Consider the following 21,542-nt stretch of genomic DNA (forward strand, 5'->3'; position numbering starts at 1 on the left):
TTATGCTGGTCTTGAACTCCTGAGCTCAAGCAATCCATCCATATCAGCCTCCCAAAGTGCAAGCATTACAGGTGTGAGCCACCATGCCCAGCCTGGGAAACAAATTTGGAAGTGATCAGTTTTAGTCTAATTTGAGGCACGAATGAATATAGAAACACATACTCTAAAGAGACAGAAAAGCATCCAAATATCCTAAAATAGAAGACCAAATAAATGAAAGGAAACAGATTTTTCTTCCCTCATCTCAAGAGTAAGTTATTATTCCTATGTTTTAGCACCTCTTTATATATTCTTCCTTATATTTTTAAATAGAAGGCCCTTTCAAAAGCTCAAGTTTAATCATAATTATGTTTACTATTCTACATCTTCTTCCCAACATAATCAGGATACTTGTGAAGTGTTTCTAGGTTTCACATTCTTTCCTGAAAAGCCTTAGTAAGTATACTGAGCATGTATATACAACACCTTTAAATCAACATGACTATATTAAAACTTTATCCAAAGGTACCAACTCCTGAATTAAACTAATCAATCATAACTTAAATTGAGATATGTACATAATTATAAAAGCTTACAAAGAACCATAAGTTAAATAATGTTATTTGCCTTTACCTCCATGCACGTAGGAAGGAAGAGAAGTAGTAGTGTAAGTAAATGAAATCTGTGTTTATACCTAGGAATCAATAGATTTGCAAAATCAATAAATCCAGAACTGAAAGTGGAATCACATTCCAGTGATTACTTCTATTATTTTTTATAAACACACATATACACTACAGAGAATATATAAGTACACATAATTAAATATATATACTATATGTAGAGTATTATAAATATAAGCATATACACAAATAAATATACACACATTTTCTGGAAGTACTTGAACTAAATAATGATTAAAAGAGAACACTTCTGGATGAAGGACTGAGAATCGTAAAGAAAGCACATAAGGCTGGGAGTACCTTTTCATCATAAGCTCTTCTATTATTTGATTTACCACGTGCATATATCACTTACTAATTTTTTTTAATTTTAAATAATTTCTTCACGATAATTCTCTGTGAAGTATCTGCAACATTTTCTTCAGTTTTCTTATGTGCATGTTTCCTTTTTTTCTTCTTGAGATGGAGTTTCCCTCTTGTTACCCAGGATGGAATGCAATGGCACAATCTTGGCTCACTGAAAGCACTGCCTGCAGGGTTCAAGCGATTCTTCTGACTCAGCCTCCGGAGTAGCTGGGATTACAGGTGCCCACCACCACACCTGGCTAATTTTTTTGTATTTTTAGTAGAGACAGGGTTTCACCATGTTGGCCACGCTGGTCTCGAAATCTTAACCTCAGGTGATCTGTCCGCCTCGGCCCCCCAAAATGCTGGGATTACAGGCATGAGCCACCATGCCCAGACTTACATGCATGTTTTCTAAAACTCAACAGTAAGTCCCTAACCTACCTGTGGACAAGGATCATGGTTTCTAATTATCATTCCTAATACCTTGTAGTGGTTGGCAAAAACAATTTGCAGATTTAACATGTAACAATTCACTGAAAACAACTTGAATACAAGGCTATATATTATATTTGAACAGAAATTCTTAAATTTATGTTCAAAATAAATATAAAATTCACATAAGAAAATAATCACTTACCTTTAAGAGCTTCACAGTGCTTTTTAATTGCTACAGGAGTCAAATGCAGAAAATTGGGAATCTTAAATAGAGAAATTTAAAGAATAAATTACCTAAATATCCTAAAAACATGAAAAAGGTAATTTTCTCATATTAAATCACAGGCCCAATAAACCATGTAGTAAATAAAATCTGTTTTTTTACAATATTGATTTTGTCACAGATGTTGTCAATTCAAGAAATGACTTTCTTAAAATATAGATTCAGTACCAAGTAATTTACAATGATACCTGGGTTTGTCTTCAGATCATATAAATCTTTTGTCTTTTACCAAACATCTTATAATGACAATCACAAGGAAAAACTAAACATAATTTTGATAGTATTCTTCCTGCCACGAATCTACAGGTACACATGTATATTTCCTTTATAAAACTGAAATGACTTAAGGACATGAATCATTGTTTATTTATTTATTTATTTTTTTGAGACAGGGTCTTGCTCTGTCGCCTAGGCTGGAGTTCAATGGCATGATCTCGGTTCACTGCAACCTCTATCTCCCAGGCTCAAGCAACTCTCCTACTTCAGCCTCCCAAGTAGCTGGGATTACAGGCATGTCACCATGCCCGGCTAATTTCTGTATTTTTAGTAGAGGTGGGGTTTCACCATGTTGCCGAGGCTGGTCTTGAACTCCTGGCCCCAGGTGAGCCACCCGCCTTGGCCTCCCAAAGGGCTGGGATTATAGGAGTGAGCCACTGGGCCCTGCCAGGATAAGAATCACTGTTTAATCATCCCAATTCCCCTGGACTGCATAGCATGACAGTATTTCCACTTTGTACATAACCCACATTTTATAAACTAGTAAATGAAGCTAGCAAATCTTAACCGGATAGTTTAATGAAGTTAGGAATATATTTATGATGATACATTAAAAGGCTACTGAATCATTCATAACGTAAATGAAAATTCAGGAATGGTCAGAGATTTGATTCCTTCAAATAAATGATTAGCATTTATTAGGTCATTTCTTGAATAATGTTAAGTTATTAAAAGAGAAAATTTAGCTTAAAGGCTCATTTGGAAAGAAAATTTAAATAAGCAGAAAGTTACTCCAAGAATTATGCCAAGTATCTTGAGCGTTGATCAGAAAATATTTGTTTTTTGTTTTTGAGACAGAGTCTCACTCTGTCGCAGTGGCGCCATCTTGGCTCACTGCAACCTCCAACTCAATTCTCCTGCTTCAGCCTGCCAAGTAGCTGGGAGGCATGCACCACTACACCTGGCTAATTTTTTTTGTAGTTTTAGTAGAGACAGGGTTTTCCCATGTTGGCCAGGCTGGTCTCAAACTCCTGACTTCAAGTGATCTTACTGCCTTGGCTTCCCAAAGTTCTGGGATTACAGGTGTGAGCCACTGCGCCTAGACAGAAAATATTGTTTTAATCAAGAGAAAACAGGCACTGAAAACTGGGATTTGGAGATGGGTGGCTTCATTTACTTTACTTTTCATTTTTTTTTTCCTTTTTATACATTTTAAAAATTAGAAACCCTAGTTTCAAGGGCCTACTTTTAATAGATCGCAGTGATAGACTTTGATTTTTAAAACATGAACATATAAACCTCAAAAATCATAAAAGAAAAAATAGACAATTTGCATAGACTTACATAGGAACAGTTCTATGTACTTTGCATATACTAGCTCAGTTAATAAGCTTCTTCAATGACACCATCACTACAAATAGATGGCATGCATTAAATGTTGGGATTTTTATATTTACTAAAATATGATTCACAACCATTAGTATTATTGCAAATATACTGGTACTCTCTTACTCAGAGATTCCCCAAAGACCTCTTTAAACAAAATTTGCTTCTTTTATTTAAAGAAAAGATCTGTTTTCCTTGATGTATGCTTTATTGAGTTTTCACACATTCCCATTTCCAAATTTCATTTACCTCTGTCTCTGGCATCAGCGTACCCATTCTCCCGGGTCTTTGAAAAACAGTTGTTTTCCTTTGTATAACTTTCATTGTATTTAAGAAGAAATCATCTAAGATATGCATTCCCAGACTAAGCATTTATATTTTCTTTAAAACACCCATCATAAATCATTATACATGCTATCAAATGAAGCATTTACCTTAACCTATTTTGCTTCAAGCAATAAAGTTATATTTGGTAGACTATAATAATAATACTAAATAATATTCTACCTTTCTGGACAGAAAAATTTTAAATTCCTCCTTTTAAACTGGAAGTTTCACCTCCCAATTCTCAATCTCAAATTAGGTTATTACATTTTTCTTAATATCACTAAAAAGATTCAATATAGAAAAGATATGATAGGCTGGGTGTGGTGGCTCACACCTGTAATTCTAGCACTTTGGGAGGCTGAGGTGGACAGATCTCTCGAGCCCAAGAGTTCGAGACCAGCTTGGGCAACACAGTGACCCCCGTCTCCAAAAGGAAAAGAGATATAACAGGAAAGGGAAGCCACAAGATTGACTAATTACTTTTTTTTTTTTTTTTTTTTTTGAGACAGAGTCTCACTTTATCACCCAGGCTGGAGTGCAGTGGTGCAATCTTGGCTTACTATAACCTCTGCCTCCCAGGTTCAAGCAATTCTCCTGTCTCAGCCTCCCAACTCCCAAGTAGCAGGGATTACAGGTGCCCACCACCACACCCAGCAAATTTTGTGCATGATTTTGGTAGAGACAGGGTTTCACCATGTTGGCCAGGCTGGTCTTGAGCTCCTGACCTCAAGTGACCCACCCACCTCAGCCTCCCAAAGTGCAAGGATTACAGGTATGAGCCACTTCAACCGGCCGACTAATTACATTCTTAAATGCTTTGGATTCTTTTGAGTATTCTTTACCATCAATAATCAAAATATAACATCTATTATTATCTGGTGTTATATAATAAAATACCTATTATTTTTAAAAATTTAAATTAAAATACAATAAAGCTATATACTGAACCTTAAAGCATAAGAGAGAAGAAAGAGGGGGAAAGATCAGCATTTGTTTCTATGTAAGTTTTATCTTACCTTTAAAAGTTCTAGATTTCCCTCCTTTGCCATGGGCACGCCCTTTTTTACTGGATACCCCATTCGAACGGGAAGAGGTACTGCAGAGGGTTTAAATGGTGCTGCAACAGGGTAAACACTAGCCCAGTCCTGGTCAACAGCCATTTTCTCTGTCCTAGGAGGTAGTGCCTAAGAAATAAAATCTTTTAGTATTTCAAATATAAATACATTCTTTAATTTTTAGAGAATTTTAATTTTAAAGCAAAAAGCTACAATTACAAGAAACAGGAGCAAAACTGCAACATATGTAAAATCTGACCTCCCACAAAACTGCTGCTATCCAAATTTAAAAAACACTAAATCTACCTAAGTATCTCTGCACTGTTTCTTTAAACCCTTTGGCAAGGATGTCCTTTAATATCACATTTTCTTCATTAAAAATTTCTTTAACTAGACTTTTAGCAAAATTTGTACATTTTGCTTATGAAGAGACGAATTAATATATTTTGAAATAGTTTTTCAAACTTCTTTGATGGAAGTCAGTAGTACATGAGGGCATTAAGTACTCGGAAGTAAAGAGAAAAGGAAAAAAGAATAATTAAGGTTAAACTGATTGAATAAATACATATTGAGAAATTATATGTCTCCTAGGCCCAGAGAAAAACTAGTACTTGATAGCTTAGTCAATCATATTCACATTTATTTTTAACGGAATCAAATACTAGGGGATTGTCACACGCAAAAGTAGGGTTTATAGTGGCAAAATTCAGCCATGCCCCATCTATGCAGTATTAAAACCACTGTAGTCAACGTCCTAGAAGCAGGTAATACTCCTGAGGAAATGTCTGCTCTTGATGATTGTAATTTGATACCATTTAACTTCCAACTAATGTGTCTTTGTTCTGATGCTATGCTCACCAACTGACCTTACAGTTTAGATTCCTCCATAGAAGGAAGGAATCCAAATGTCCACAGCATGAGACTAAACTACTTAAGACTATGGCCAGGTGCAGCGGCTCACGCCTGTAATCCCAGCACTTTGGGAGGCCTGAGGCAGGTGGATCACCTAAGGTCAGGAATTCGAGACCAGCCTGACCAACATGGTGAAACGCCCCCTTTACTAAAAATATAAAAAAATTAGTTGGGTCTGGTGGTGTGTGCCTGTAGTCCCAGCTACTCGGGAAGGTGAAGCAGGAGAATCGCTTGAACCCAGGAGGCAGAAGTAGCAGTGAGGCAAGATTGTGCCATTGCACTCTAGCCTGGCAACAAGAGTGAAACTCTGTCTCAAAAAAAATAATAAATAAATAAACTAGTTATATTAATGCATAAGTCCCAGGCTGCAGGACTTAAGATAGCATTAGAAATTGTTCCATATTCTGGTTTATACACCTGTTTCCTAGGAGTTCCTAAGTAAGTCGACCTCTCAAAGATGATCCAGTCTCTGGGTACTGAAAAAAAACAAAGACTAACCTCTGCCAGGGCTATGGCAATCACCCAGCAAACATGACCTTGTGAAGTCTTCTCTGCCAATACCTTTCTGCCATGAATATCTGCCTTATTTTAGAACTCCAGAAACCATTAAGATAGTAGAGTATATGAACTTATTACCTTTCTTTGTGGCAGCCTTTCATTTCTGGATGTTCTTTCTGTTGTACATAAAAGATAATAAACAGAATTTTATAATGTCAAGTTAGTTAACATCAATCATGATCACATTATTCCAACACAATTTAAGGTATTCAGTAACATAACAACAAAACAAACCTTTTTTTTTTTTTTTTTTTTTTTGGTAAGCTCGGGGACCAAAATCATTTTAATGAAGACAAAAAACCAGAAACAGGGAGTCTCGCTGTGTCGCCCAGGTTGGAGTGCAGTGGTGTGATCTCGGCTCACTGCAACCTTTGCCTCCCGGATTCAAGTGATTCTCCTGCCTCAGCCTCCTGAGTAGTTGGGACCACACGTGCATCCCACCATGCCTTGCTAATTTTTGTATTTTTAGTAGAGATGGAGTTTCACCATGTTGGCCAGGCTGGTCTCGAACTCCTGACCTCAAATTATCCGTCTACATAGGCGACCCAAAGTGCTGGGATGACAGGTGTGAGCCACCGTGCCCGGACCCAGTAAGAAAAATTCTATAGTTATTTGAATATAATTGCTGATACAGTAAGCTCATCATCTAAAAAATGACTCTTACAGAGTCAAATAAGACAACTTTTTAACAAATAATTTCAATAAACAGTAATAAATATTATGACTACACATAGCAGGGAATTAAACCTAGTCAATTAACTGGTGTGATGGTAAATTTTTTTCTTTTTCTTTTTTTTGAAACAAGGTCATCTCACTCTCGCCCAGGCTGGAGTGTAGTGGCGCAATCTCAGCTCACTGCAGCCTCAAACTACCGGGTTCAAGCCAATCCTTCCACTTCAGCACCCCAAGTAGCTAGGACTAAAGGCATAAGAACATCCGGCTAATTCTTAGAGACAAGCATTTCACCATGTTGCCCAGGCTGGTATCAAGCTCTTGAGCTCAAGCAATCTACCCACCTTGGCCTCCCAAAGGGCTGGGATTGCAGGTGTGAGTCACCATGCCCAGCCATGATGGTTAACTTTAGGTGTCAATCTGACTAGATTGAGGGATACATAGATATCTGGTAAAGCATTATTTCTGGGCATGTCTGTGGGGGTGTTTCCAGAGGAGATAGGCATGTGGGTCAATAGGCTGAGTGAGGAATACCTGCTCTCAATGCAGGTGGGCATCATCCAATCAGCTGAGGGCACAGAGAGAACAAAAAGGCAGATAAAAGAAGAACATATTCTCTCTCTCTTCTGGACCTGGGACACTCTTCCTCTGCCCTTAGACATCAGAATTCCAAGTGCTCCAGCCTTTGGACTCCAGGACTTGTACAAGTAGCCCTCTGAGTTCTTAGGCCTTCAGCCTTGGTCTGAAAATTACATGGCTTCCCTGGTTCTGAGGCTTTCAGACTTGAACTGACATGGGCTTCCAGCTTGCAGACAACCTATTGTAGAGTGAGTCAATTCCCCTAAAAATCCCCTGTCGTGTATCTATATATCTACATCTACATCTACATTCTGTCTCTCTGGAAAACCCTGACTAATACAGTTGGGGAAAATCTCCTTAAGAAAGTGAACTTTAAGCTAAAACCTGAAAGATGAGCAGAATGTAGCCATGAAGACAGGCAGGTGAGAAAAAGTGTTTCAACAGAGCAAGAGCACATGGGAAAATCAAAGTGAACAAATTCAATATGGCTGAAATTTAAGAATAGGACAGAGAAACAGAGAAAGAGGAGGCCGAAGACACTTAACAGGTTTCTCAACTATAATGTATCCTTGGCAGAGCTTTTCTTCTTTTTTTGAGACAGGGTCTCACTCCTGTCACCCAGGCCAGAGGGCAGTGGTGCGATCACAGCTCACTGCAGTCTCGACTTCCCACTCAGGTGATTCTGCCACTTCAGCCTCTGGAGTAGGTGGGACTATAGGCATGCACCACCACACCTGGCTAATTTCTTGTATTTTCAATAGAGACAAGGTTTGGCCATGTTGCCCAGGCTGGTCTCAAACTCCTGGGCTCAAGGGATCCACAGGCCTCTACCTCCCACAGTGCTGGCATTACAGGAATGAGCCACCATGCCCAGCCTCTTGGCAGAGCTTTTGATTTTCTTCTTCCAGTCTTTCCAGCTCATATAAATGGAATCATCATTCATCCAACTGCTCAGGACAAAAACCTAACAGGATTTTTTAAGACATCCTCAAGCCTCACATCAAATCCATCAGTAAATCCTATAAACGCTTATCTTCAAGATATATTGCAAACACAACTACACCCTCTTCTCCACTTTTACTCTAATCCAAGTCACCATCACCTCATTTTTACTACTGCAACGGCCCCCAAACAGGTCTTTGGTTCCAACTTTTACCCCAGTAAAGCAGCCCATGATCCTTTAAAAATGCAAATCACATTATATATGTTCCCTGTTCAAAGCCTTCCAATATAAAACCCAAGCCAAAAATCCAAATGAAATGTCTACAAACTCTTGAGAGGGCAGATCATTACTTAACTAACTCTTTGACGTCTTATACTGCCACTCCACTCTCTCCTCTACTCACACTTCGCTGTTGTCACTTTGGCTTTCTTTCCGTTCACTGAACACACCCCTCAGCTTGTTCTCAACTTTTGGCCTTTGCACTTACAGTTCCCTATATCCCGAAGGCTCTTTCCCCAGATCTCTGCATGGCTTGGGGGCTCTATTCAAAAGTCACTCTCACAGAGATCTTTCCTATCTACCCTATGGCCAGTACTCCCCCACCAATCCATCATTCTCAATACTCTGCTTTATTTTTCTTCATAACTTAAACCCTATCTGACATCTTATTTAGTTGTTTGATTGTTTACATTCTGACTTCTCCACCTTGCTGTATCCCCAGTGAGGGTCTAGAACACTGCAGAGTATACAATAGGAGTTAAGTATTCCTAGAAAGAAAGAATGAAAAAGTAAAAATAGACAAGTATTAGAACTATGAAGAGCCAGTATGAAGCATTAATGAATTTATGCTTTATCTGAAAAGCAATGGGAAACTATTTGTGGATCTTGAACACGGGAGCAGCAAGACAAGATCTAAAGTTTGAAAACCTCATTTGACTGTTGTGATAATTCCATGTAGGAGAGCAAGAGGGGAAACAGCAAACGGAAAAGAAACTTGTAGAAATGAGATGGTCACCTGGACTAGGTTGTTAGTAATATGAGGAGAGTAAATTAGAGATATAACAAGGAGCAGCACAGGCAGGATCCGCTGATTGATTAGACTCACGCCAGCTGCTCCTCAACGCTCTGGTCACTCTAGCCACACTTCTATCATAGCACCTCTCAATACATAGCACTTCTCCGTTAATAAATCTGTACTTTCCGTGGCGGGGTGGCGCTGCTGCGCCCGCCGCGAGTACCCCCCGCCCCGCTCTGCCGGCCTCTGCGCGCCTGAGCGCTTTTCCTTCCGCCGGGGCCGCTTTTCCTTCCGCCGGGGCCGCAGGGCCTCATGGAACGCTCGGAGGGCGGCGGACGGGGACCCGTAGCGAGGGGCCCCGAGGAACGGCCGGCGCCCGAAGCTAGGGTGCACTTCCGAGTGGCGAGGTTCATCATGGAGGCAGGTGTCAAGCTGGGGATGCGGTCCATTCCCATTGCCACTGCTTGCACCATTTACCATAAGTTCTTCTGCGAGACCAACCTGGACGCCTATGACCCTTACTTGATCGCCATGTCTTCCATTTACTTGGCTGGCAAAGTGGAAGAGCAGCATCTGAGGATTCGTTATATCATCAACGTGTCCAACAGGTACTTTAATCCAAGCGGTGAGCCCCCGGAGTTGGACTCCCGCTTCTGGGAGCTCCGAGACAGCATTGTGCAGTGCGAGCTTCTCATGCTGAGAGTTCTGCGCTTCCAGGTCTCCTTCCAGCACCCACACAAGTACCTGCTCCACTACCTGGTTTCCCTCAAGAACTGGCTGAACCGCCACAGCTGGCAGCGGACTCCTGTCGCCGTCACTGCCTGGGCCCTGCTACGGGACAGCTACCACGGGGGGCTGTGCCTCCGCTTCCAGGCCCAGCATATAGCCGTGGCAGTGCTCTACCTGACCCTGCAGGTCTATGGAGTCAAGGTACCTGCTGAGGTCGAGACTGAGAAGCCATGGTGGCAGGTATTTAGTGACGACCTTACCAAGCCAATCATTGATAATATTGTGTCTGATCTCATTCAGATTTATACCATGGACACAGAGATACCCTAAGGCCCTGGCCCAGGTCTGCCCAAAGAGAAGCCCAGGATGGTCAGCTGCCTGGGGACACTACCACCACGTCGCATCATGGCTGGTCCCCAGAGGGCCAGCTGGGAGGACTGGTTGTGCTGCTGGAGAAGGGCTGGTGAAGGCGATGACATGCTGCCACTTTGACAGTACCTAGCAGTCGCGGTCCAGAAGATGATGGGAGCCGCGCCTCCAGCGGGCAGGCTGGGAGCGCACTATGTGCAGGTGACCCAAGGCAGCCACATCTGCTTTTGTCCTTTGAGAGGACTCTGACTACAATAGAGACATGACGTCAATGAAAGGAAAATCATGAAATAGATGAGACTGAATCCCTAGGGATTTTTTTTAAAACCAGATTTATAGCGAGAATGAATGTGCAACATGGATGAAATTTATTTTGTGTAATAAAATGTGATACTAATCAACAGAAAAAATAAAAAAATAAATCTGTATTTTCCACCAGACTCCTCCGGGGTAAGCACGCTATCAAGTATCCCTATAATCTCTGTCAAATGGAAGTCATCAACACCTGTTCAATGAAGGCCACCCATTTGATGGCCTGGAATTCAGGGCAGCAATTTATCCTAGCACTGCTGTATGCCTCTCTTAATGTTTGGGGAAATCCACGGTTCAACACTGCTGATGATCGATAAACAATACAGAACACCAGTTACCGGTGCCAGCGGCTATGGGCGGGGGCACCACAGGAGCAGGTTACGGGAAAGGGGGATGTAAGCTTTCTGAGCAAACGCCCAGAGCAGAAACAGGCTGCTAGCTAGGAGCCGGGCAACGCGGGCACGTCCACGGCTCTCCTATCAGGCTGGCCTGGAAGCGGATGCACCGGCCTCTCCCAGGCGGCACTGGCTTAGCCACCGCGGCAGCCTTCACAGGGCCGATATTCCGCCCTTGCACCTCCCCCAAAGCCCGGAGGCGACGAGACAAACACTCACGCAGGCCAGGTTTCCGGACCCGAGTGGCCAGGTACATGGCGGTGGAGAATGCACGCAGAGTCCTTGCTCTCGACTGCAGAGCCACCCATGCCGGGAGCGTGGCGGCCGCCATAGCTGCAAGGACGGCAAGCCGGAGGGGACACGCGCAGTTCAGCGTCAGGGGCGGGCCTGGGTCGGCTAAACGCAGGCTCCCTGGGCTGGCACCGCCCTAGGCTGGAGAAACAGGAAACACGTGGTTCTCCGCATTCACGGCAGAGTCAAATATCAGGAAGATACCCCCGAACAGAAAGAAGTAATGAAAAGAAAACAAAAAATTCCTTACCAATCGAGTCAATCAGTTCATACAGAATTGCAGATAAGGACCATAGGGATGGGGGAGATATGGCTCACTAAAGGCAGGCGTGGTCTGGGTGGAACCTCAGATGATCCAAGAGTCAGGCAGTCTACCCGAGGGACTCCTGGTTCTTTGTAATTGTTGCTTGTCTACATTTACTTGGATTAAAGAAATCATCAATTAATGCAAGTGATACGCGCTAAGGGGAGAGAAGCAGTATACAAAGCCAGACTGCTTGAGTTTCAAACTTGACTTCACCATTTCTGGAATGTGTGATCTTAGGCAAGTTAGCATAGTCAAATGTTTATGAACAGCATTGGCATACAGTGAACACCGCATGTGCATACCCTATAACTTTTAGCTATATACAGTTAGCTTGTTGTTAGACCAAGTTAGAATTACGAAAGTTAGAACTCGTCAGGCTTAGAAAATAAACCCTTAATGAACACTCTTATTTTCTTCTTCTTATTTTTTAAGACGGAGTCTTGCTCTTGTCTCCCAGGGTGGAGTGCAGTGACGCAATTTCGGCTCACTGCAACCTCCACCTCCTGGGTTCAAGCAATTCTCCTGCCTCAGCCTCTTGAGTAACTGGGATTACAGGCATGCAACGCCATGCCCTGCTAATTTTTCTATTTTTAGTACAGATGGGGTTTCACCATGTTGGCCAGACTGGTCTTGAACTCCAGATCTCAAGTGATTCACCCACCTAGGCCTCCCAAAGTGCTGGGATTACAGGTGTGAGCCACTGTGCCTGGAGGAACACTTATTTTCTGTGGTAGAATGGATGAACATGCAAGCCTTAGTAAAAATAGTCTCTATTTTCTCATTATTTTGTAAATGTTTTATTTATTTTAATTTGTTATTATTGTTGAGACAGAGTCTTGCTCTGTTGCAAGGCTGGAGCGTGGTGGCACCACCATGGCTCACTGCAGACTTGACCTCCCAGGTTAAAGCCATCCTCCTACCTCAGCCTCTCAAGTAGCTGAGACTACAGGCATGCACCACCACATCCAGCTAATTAAAAAAAATTTTTTTTCTAGAGGTAAGATCTCACTGTGTTGTCAGGGCTGGCCTCAAACTCCTGGGCTCAAACAATCCTCCTGCCTTGGTATCCCAAAGTGATTGGACTACAGGCGTGAGTTACCACACCTGGACTATTTTTTCTATTTGTAAATTTTCTGTAGAGTTGGGGGGGTCTCACTATGTTGCCCAGGCTGGTCTCGAACTCTTGGCCTCATGTGATCCTCCTGCCTTGGCCTCCTAAAGTGTTGAGATTACAGTCATGGATCTGGCCTGTTTTTCTATTTTGTCTCAAAGTGACAAAATTATAACAGTAAAAACAACTAGGAATAAATAAAACTGACTCTTGGTAAGCATGCAACCAGTAGAGCAGAGGTATACAGGTGTCCAAGAATATTCTATGGGCTTCCTGGGGAAAAGTTTTTTCAGGTGAACCTCTCTCCATTTAAATACTCCGAAGATAAGGTGTGAATGTACATATTATCTTATTAGAGTTCTAAAGTATTTTTATAAGTTACTGTTTTTCACCCACACTTTCATGGGAAAGAAAATCATTGCAAAATCAGGATATATTTTTTTTGTTCTATACAATGAAGTTCACTAAAACATTAAAAAAAAAAAAAAAAAAGCCATACATAGGTATTCAGTGTGCCATGGACATCAATCAGTAAGGTAAGGGAGGGAGATAAATAGCATGAGATGGACAAGTATTTGGAACAATCATCGTCTTCATCTTTTCTGGACTTTTACCATCCTGTTATCGTTCCAAAATAGCACAATGTATGAGTTCCCTAGGGGATTGGAACAAAGTACCGTAGACTGGATGACTTAAAACAACAGAAATTTACTCTCTCACAATCCTGGAGTCTAGAAAGTCCAAATCCAGGTGTCAGTAGAGTTGGTTCCTTCGGGAGGTTCTGAGGGAGAATCTGTTTCTTGCATCTCTCCTAGGTTCTAATGGTTGCTGGCTCTCCTTGGCATTCCTTGGCTGGTAGAATAGACACATCACACCACCTTCTGACCCCATATTCCAATGCTGTTCTCTCCTCTCCTCAAACTATTTTTAAGATCAAAAGCATGGTCTTTTTAATCAGATGGATGTGGGGTTTGATCCAGGCTTTCCTTCTTCATGATTTTGGACAAATCTACCTAACCTCTCTGAGTTTCAGTTTCAAGGAAAATGGGAGCAATAATATTTTTCTTAGGACAGTCGTGATTAAAGGCATAAATATAAATGGTGGGCATTGGCATTAAACTCAGGGTCAATGTAACAGCCTCTTGTTCTTGCAAGCTTGTATATTTTAATCAAGTGCAAGTTCTATACCATAGAAATTTAGGGACAAAAGGAGTACTATCATATTCATACTGTAACCAGCAGTAAATCTGTATGAGTCTGTGGCAACCTCAATTCTTGCCTGCTCAGAAGAAAGAATTTGTTCGAGGAGCATAAGACAGAAAGACAGACCAAAGCCAGTTTTAGAACAGGAGTGAAAGTTTCTTTAAAAAGCTCTGCAGCAGGAACAAAAGGAAGGAAAGCACACTTAGTGGTAAAGTGGCAGGCTGGACCCTGCACTCGCTCACTCGTGTGCTCCCTCCCTCAAGGGGCTGAGTGTGGTGGGCCTAGTAGACAGAGCACCCCTGCTGGGAGTCCAGCAAAGGAGCCAGGAAAAATCCTGCATCACTGCTTAAGATACATGAGCCCCAATCCTGGTTAAATATTAGAGTAACTTAGGAGATTTTTTTTTTTAATTATCTAGACTCCCTCTGAGATGCTGATTAATAGGTCTAGATGTGTTTGGACCACTAGGGTTTTGTTTGTTTTTTGTTTACTTTAAGTTCTTCAAGTGAATCTAATATTCAGGCAAGATGGAGAACCACTGGTGTCAGCTTTAACAAGGATGAAGTGGATATAAATCTATTAGCATAGAAAATTCTCCACAATATATTGTTAAGTTTTTTTAAATGCAGGTTATAAAGCATTTATGGATTGCATAATCTCATTTGTGCATTATTTTTTTTAATTTTTTTTTATTTGCAATACAAAGTCTGGAAGGGTCAACAGCAGATTTGAGGCAGTGGGTATGAGGATGGAGGAGACACTCCTGAAGACTTCACTTTCTCCATGCTGTACTTGAATTTTTATACCAAGCACATAGCTTTAAAAAAATTAAATGAGAATGCGGTGTTTTTAAAATCAACAAAAGCTTCACATTTTAATTTTCACCTGGAAAAAAACATGGTGACTCTGATTTATGGCTTTCAGCTGTTTATAACATGAATACTTAGAATTTGTACTAGGCTCTCTGAAATTCTGGTTAGCTTACACTTTAGTACAGAAAATGTTTTCACAAGCTTTGTCTCCCTTGAGTTTCAGTCATGTGCCACATAAAGATGTTTTAGTCAACCACTGTGCATATATGATGGTGGTCTCATAAGACTATAATGGAGCTGAAACATTCTTCTTGCCTAGTGACACTGTGGCTACTGTACTGTCATAGCACAATTAGTTTATTCTTTTATAAATTTAGTGCAGCTGAAGTTATAAAGTGAATAGTGTTTGTAAAGTCTATGGTAGCATCCAGTAATGTCCTAGACATTTGCATATACTCACCACTCACCGACTCACCCACAGCAACTTCCAATCCTGCAAGCTCCGTTCATTGTAAGTGCCCCATATAGATGTATCATTTTTTTACCTTTTATACCTTCTTTTTACTGTACCTTTTTTGTGTTTAGATATGTTCAGATACACAAATATTTACCATTGTGTTCCAGTTGCCTGTAGTATTGGCAAAGTAACATGCTGTACAGACTTGCAGCCTAGGAGCTATGCCACATAGCCTAGGTGTGTAGTAGGCTGTACTGTCTAGGTCTGTGTAAGTACATTTTATTACATTCCCAAAACAATGAAATTGCCTAACAATGCATTTCTCAGTACATATCCCCATTAAGCAATGCATGATATAGTTGAAGTAATTCCCATTTTACAAATAAGGAAACAAAGAGTTAAGCCACTTGACTCTGCTCTTATGAGCGTTGAAACTCAAATCCACATCTGATTCCAAGTTGCATGTTCTTCACGTCACCTCCTTCTTGACAGTGTATTTCACACAGCATTCCTGCCGACAGGGGTCACTATACACCAAGGAAACATTAAGTGACTGACTAACCTAACCTCCCAGAAGTGTTCAAGGTGGGAATAATTATTGCTTAACAACTTTAAGACATGCCACCTGGGCCTATTCATGCCCAGTTTACTGAAGGCAGAGGGCTAAAATGTTTTTAAATTAAAAAATTGTGTTTGATTAGAAGCATTCAGAATGTCAACAAAACAGCTGCAACTTTTTTTTTCAGTTACAGAATGGTATTCAGCTAGCAGAACAATAATTATTTCATATAAGCTGCATCAGAGAAAAATGAAGATGAAAAAACTATCCTCATACATAACTAATCTGTGCTATGAGCCAACAAAAACCTGCTTTAAATTTCCATGCCAGTTACAACCCCCACATTGTACCAGGCAAGGTTAATGTCTATTGAAAACACCACCAGGACAGGGCCATTTAAAGGGACATTCAGTAACATGTTAATTGTGCAAGAAAAGACACTGTAACGTTTAAAAACTGTCTGGAACCAAGCGTAGTGAGGCAGAGAGGGTTGGACTAATACATTCCAGACTTGTTCCCCTTCTGATCTCGGGCTCTCCACTGAGTGGAAGGCAGAGTGATGCAGCCAGAGCCCGGAAGAAGACCGAGAAGGTGGGGAGTAGATGTGGAGGTTGAACTGAAAATAACTAGCACAGAGGTTTGCTTGGGTAAGTCTAAATAAAAGAGCTGGGATTTTAGGCAGGTTTGACCTTAACTAAACTCAGAAGTTCTCTCTCCTTCTACCATGACAAAGTTTTTACAACTCTGGATTGTGACCTATTGGTGGTCATGATATCAATTGGTGGCTTGCAGTCAGCATTTTACAAACTGAGGTAGGACAGACTATCAGAGTGCACTGCAACGTTTGAGTTATAAAGATCACAGCAGCCGGGCACGGTGACTCACACCTGTAATCCTAGCACTTTGGGAGGTGAAGGCGGGCAGATCATGAGGTCAAGAGATGGAAGCCATCCTGGCAAACATGGTGAAATCCTGTCTCTACTAAACATACAAAAACTAGCCAGGCATGGTGGTGCCTACCTGTAGTCCCAGCTACTTGGGAGGCTGGGCAGGAGAATCACTTGAACCTGGGAGGCAGAGGTTGCAGTGAGCCGAGATCACGCCACTGCACTCCAGCCTGGCAACAGAGTGAGACTCTGTCTAAAAAAAAAAAAAAAATCACAACAACAAATGTATTTCTTTGGAATATACTGCATAACGCCATATTGCACTTGTATGTCTTAATTTAGCCTCACAGGAAGATGCCCTAAATGCCAAAATACAGAAAGGGCTAAGGCCATAAGAAGACTGTCAGAAACAGAAGCGGTTTTAAGAGGTTGGATGCAGGTGAAAGGCTTCAGCCCACGTTTCTAATGGCTGCATATCAGTGAACAGGTTGTTCAACAACAGGAAAAGCAGCCACAGATTAAGGTCAGGAAATGGAGAAAAACTGAGCAACAGCAACCGGCTAGCATATTTGCAGGTGAATATCTTTGTGGTCTCAGCAATTCCAGTAGTTTAAAATCAGAGAATTTTCTTTTCATATATTTTTTTACTGAGATGGGGTCTCTGTTGCCTAGGCTGGAGTGCAGTGGCATGATCAAAACTCACTGCGGTGTTGACCTCGTGGGTCCAAGTGATTCCCCCACCTCAGCCTCTCAAGTAGCTGGGACTACAGGCACACATCACCACGACTTTTTATATTTTTTGCAGAGACGGGGTTTCACCATGTTGGCCAGGCTGGTCTTGAACTCCTGGGCTCAAGCAATCCTCCTGCCTCAGACTCCCAGAGTGCCGGGATCACAGCTATTCTTCCTGGCCAAATAATTTTCTTTTCTTTTTTTTGTAAATCGATTTTTACTTAACATAATTTATAGGCTTACAGGGAATATTCCTTACGTGACTGTAGAGTAATGGGCTTTGTTACTGGACAGACTTTACTTTTTTGTTGAGTCACTTAATAGATTTATGAGTTATCTAAGCTCTTTAATTTGGCAAATAGAAACCTCTTAGAGTCATGGGAGACACATGCAAATTACGCTAATATATGTAAAGCATCTGACTTGACTTACAAATACCATAAGTAATGGTGATTCCTCTTTGTACTGTTATAATTCCACACTGGCGTTTAAGCAAAAATGGTTATTATATGTGAATACATTTTCCTTACTGCAAAGGCTAAACAAATATTATTATTAAAAGGAATTGTTATTTAGGTCACTGTTTTTAAATCATAGGTAGAGCTAACACTAAAGTGAATCTCAAAGTAAATCCCATAATGTCCTCTCAGTGCAGAGACAGCAGATAGGGAGGAGGCAGAGTAGGTTAAGTGTTAGAGGAGAAGAACGCTGTGAGTTTTCCTCAGGAGTCCTCAACCAAAACTATTATATATATATGTATGTATTTATATATATATATGAGGATCACTCTGTTGCCCAGGCTAGAGTGGTGCAGTCATAGCTCACTGTAGCTTCAAACTCCTGGGCTCATGCGATCTTCCCATCTCAGCCTCCCGAGTAGCTGACCACAGGTGCAAGCCACTGTGCGTGGCTTGAAACTGGTGTTACAAATGTTAATTAAGCCTGCTCAATAGCCTTACCCACTAGTTTACCCTACCCACCTCCCACCAACAGATGCAAAAACACATTTTATACTTTTGAGTGCTAGACTTAGTATTTCAAACAGACACCTTTTTTTCTTTTTGCAAATCAAACTTTAAATGTGACTTTATTATCTCCTGCCATTTTTATTACTGAATAAGTGAATGAAATATTAAACCAAATTGTAAGTTTTCCTGAACTACAGCCAGGTTTTTTTTTTCTCTCTCTCTCTCTGTAATTGTGACACGAATATATGTTGAACCCAGTAATCATTTTCAGTCAATGGGAAAATAAAAGAAAAAAAAATCCCATGCTGGAATGATGCAAATAGGTGAGCTTGCTTATTAGAATCTTTTTATCTTTTCTTCTTACAGGCCAGTCACATCATACATATCCAGGTTAGAGAATGCTAATATAAACCTTGCCCACCTCTCTCAGCCCATCTTTCTTACTCAGACAGCTTCTGAGCAGCTCTCTGATGAAGACACAGTCTTCAGTTTCCAGGACAAACTGAACCACAGCCTTCCATCCTGGCAGATGGCTCCTCACCATCTGACTTTTGACACTGTCCAGGACAACTGCCCTGATGTCTTTAGGCTTTCCCGGCATCCCAAAGATGAAAAACAGACCCAGGCAATCCTTTCCTATCAAGCTACAGAATTCTTCCAGCTTATCAAATCTACTTTTCTTCCAGGAAGACTCCTCTACCCTTGATTCTGGATTGGAAAGGTCACAAGGCTTAGATTCCACGAGAGAAGGTGAAGACATCCGCAGAGTCTGTACTGCCAGCTGAAACTTTATTTGCTTGTCAGATCCCCAAAAGGTCCAAATCCAGTCAGCGCCAAATAGTAAGGCTTGGTGCTTGGTCATCTTGGTGGTCGTCAGCCATTCATCAATTCCCTTTTCTTGGCAGAAAGTGATGAAGTGGATTAAGAAGATTTCATTCAGAGTATTTGCAGCTGGGCAGAGTTTACTCAGAGGATATTCAAATCCAAGGTACTCCTTCAGCTTCTGAGCCGCATGGACTATAGCTTCACTGACCACCTCACAGACCCTGTGCACCTCTTTGCTGTCCTTCAGAGCCAACTGTTGTGATGCTTTTTGCCCCATTTTCTCTGCATTCAAATATCAAACAAGTGAATCTAGTTCAAACCACTTCTATCTCAAAGAAAAAGTTCTGCAGGGAAGTCCCATCTGTTAACATGGTTCACGTTTTAACTCTACAGCTTCCTTGGGTGTAGTTAAGCATATATACATACAGCTAAATACACGTTAGGTCTCTGTTTGTTAACTGGGTGTTTTGCATTCATACAGTTCCTGCTGGTTTAAGTTAGTGATACCAAATTTCACACGAAACATCTGTTCTATCTAGGTTATATCCACTCTACTTTTAATCTTTGGTAATCGCTTCCAAGATATGTTTCTTCTTTCCAAGTGTTAAAGTAAAAATAGCATGTTAGTTCTTTTTGTTGTTTCTTGAGGCAGGGTCTCACTCTGCTACGCAGGCTGGAGTGCAGTGGCGTGATAATGGCTCACTGCAGCTTCAACCTCCCTGGCTCAGGTAATCTTCTCACCTCAGCCTCTTGAATAGCTGGGGCTACAGGTGTACACCACCACACCTGGCTAATTTTTAAGTATTTTTTGTAGAGATGGGGTTTCACTGTGTTGCCCAGGCTGGTCTTGACCTCTTAGGTTCAAGCAATCCTTTCACCTCGGCCTCCCAAAGTGCTGGGATTATAGGCATGAGCCACTGTGCGCAGCCCACTATGTTAGTTCTTCAAAGATCCATATACCTCTTTCTACAACTAACTTCTCCCAGTCTGGAGGTGAGTCATTTCCATTTGCTTTTCCTATATCCCTTCTGCCAGTATTTTTTTCTTTTTAAACTTTTTTGTTTTTGTTTCTTTTACCTTTTGCCATGATTCTTCATTCCTCAGCTTAGTTTCTTCTTTTCCTACAAAAGCTTCTCAAACAAAGGCCTCAAATTCCTATCTGTTAATACATGTTATAAACTCCATTCAAACAAATTTATGGCAGTTTATAAAGAGATCATGTTACTTTTTATATCAGAAACAAAGCCTGTTGCTATGAACAATGGAAAATGAAATAACGGCAATAAAAATGAGGCAATTATCAATGAACTTTATTTCTTTTGTATGGTAACACCAGCAGTGTATATTTTGTAAATAATATACATCATAAAAAAATTAACCTTATTACATATCATCAGTTAGGTTATACTGTCCTGAATAAAAAATATTTGGCATCTGTAACAGTCTCCTTGTATTTTCAACCAGGTTCTAAGAACAAATTGACTTTTTCAAATGGTGACATCTAGTCACATTAAAATAAAATCCAAATAAAGTCCAATACAGTTACCAAATAATGAACGGTAGCATTTAAAGAAAATTATTATTAGCATCAAATCATTTTAGTTATGAATAAATAGCAATTTGGTATTATAAGTTCTTTAATGAATAACCTGGTAACTTGCTGACAACTTAGAAGATAATACCACTGATATTCAGATACATTTTATAATCAAGTCCAAAGGCAGATACTGAACTGCCCACTTCCACCTCAATTTGTGAAAACCTGTCTATTGTAGGGTTGGCTACCATGGGTAATTATGTAGCACTGAATAAAAAATAGAATATTTTTCTAATATTCCTACAAATAAACACAGTAACAGTTTTTGCTGCAGCAATATTTTTTAAAAAGAATATTTGGGCCCCGTGCTACAGAAAAACATGAACTACATCTTATTATAACAAAACAGCCATTATAAAATGAATTTTGCAGCCTCTGTTTTTTAGATCTTTGAAATAAAATGTCCAGACAAATATTCAACTTTTTAAAAAGTTCCATTCATTGATAGCCTGAGAAATAAACAATGAACATGTTTAGGCAGACTGTTAGTATTTTGGTGTAATGATGTAGTTAACGAAGAGAAAAACAATACTGTGAAGGTTTCTGCTTTGCTTTTGGTTTCCTCAAAAACTATTTCTACAATTTTTTTTGGTGGGG

The 21,542-nt window shown here is 40.7% G+C and overlaps 3 protein-coding genes across 4 annotated transcripts in view; 1 reads left to right on the top strand and 2 right to left on the bottom strand.

Annotated features, from left to right (window-relative positions):
- Nucleotides 1–11,576, bottom strand: part of MRPS35 (mitochondrial ribosomal protein S35) — a 52,814-nt gene extending 41,238 nt beyond the window's left edge. Inside the window, exons 1-4 of one of the 2 annotated variants that reach the window (XM_032283686.1) lie at nucleotides 11,416–11,576; nucleotides 6,261–6,298; nucleotides 4,674–4,841; nucleotides 1,648–1,708 (exon numbers count right to left, since the gene is read on the bottom strand). In XM_032283686.1, coding sequence (XP_032139577.1) covers nucleotides 1,648–1,708; nucleotides 4,674–4,841; nucleotides 6,261–6,298; nucleotides 11,416–11,527 — 379 coding nt within the window. In that variant the 5' untranslated portion in view covers nucleotides 11,528–11,576. The remainder of the gene's footprint in view (nucleotides 1–1,647; nucleotides 1,709–4,673; nucleotides 4,842–6,260; nucleotides 6,299–11,415) is intronic. The other variant, XM_032283678.1, reaches the window with a different exon arrangement.
- Nucleotides 9,540–10,887, top strand: LOC116555192 (cyclin-Q-like). The gene is made up of 2 exons (XM_032283698.1): nucleotides 9,540–10,360; nucleotides 10,421–10,887. The coding sequence occupies exons 1-2, from the start codon at nucleotides 9,704–9,706 to the stop codon at nucleotides 10,448–10,450; spliced, it is 687 nt and encodes a 228-aa protein (XP_032139589.1). The 5' UTR covers nucleotides 9,540–9,703; the 3' UTR covers nucleotides 10,451–10,887.
- Nucleotides 11,577–18,740: 7,164 nt separating the features above from the next.
- Nucleotides 18,741–19,996, bottom strand: REP15 (RAB15 effector protein). Its single transcript, XM_032283715.1, has one exon. It carries the CDS (start codon nucleotides 19,623–19,625, stop codon nucleotides 18,915–18,917), a length of 711 nt encoding a protein of 236 aa, XP_032139606.1. The 5' UTR covers nucleotides 19,626–19,996; the 3' UTR covers nucleotides 18,741–18,914.
- Nucleotides 19,997–21,542: the final 1,546 nt, after the last annotated feature.

The sequence above is a fragment of the Sapajus apella genome, unplaced genomic scaffold (assembly GCF_009761245.1).
Source record: "Sapajus apella isolate SASKATOON/1434 unplaced genomic scaffold, GSC_monkey_1.0 scaffold2, whole genome shotgun sequence".
Lineage (NCBI taxonomy): Eukaryota > Metazoa > Chordata > Mammalia > Primates > Cebidae > Sapajus > Sapajus apella.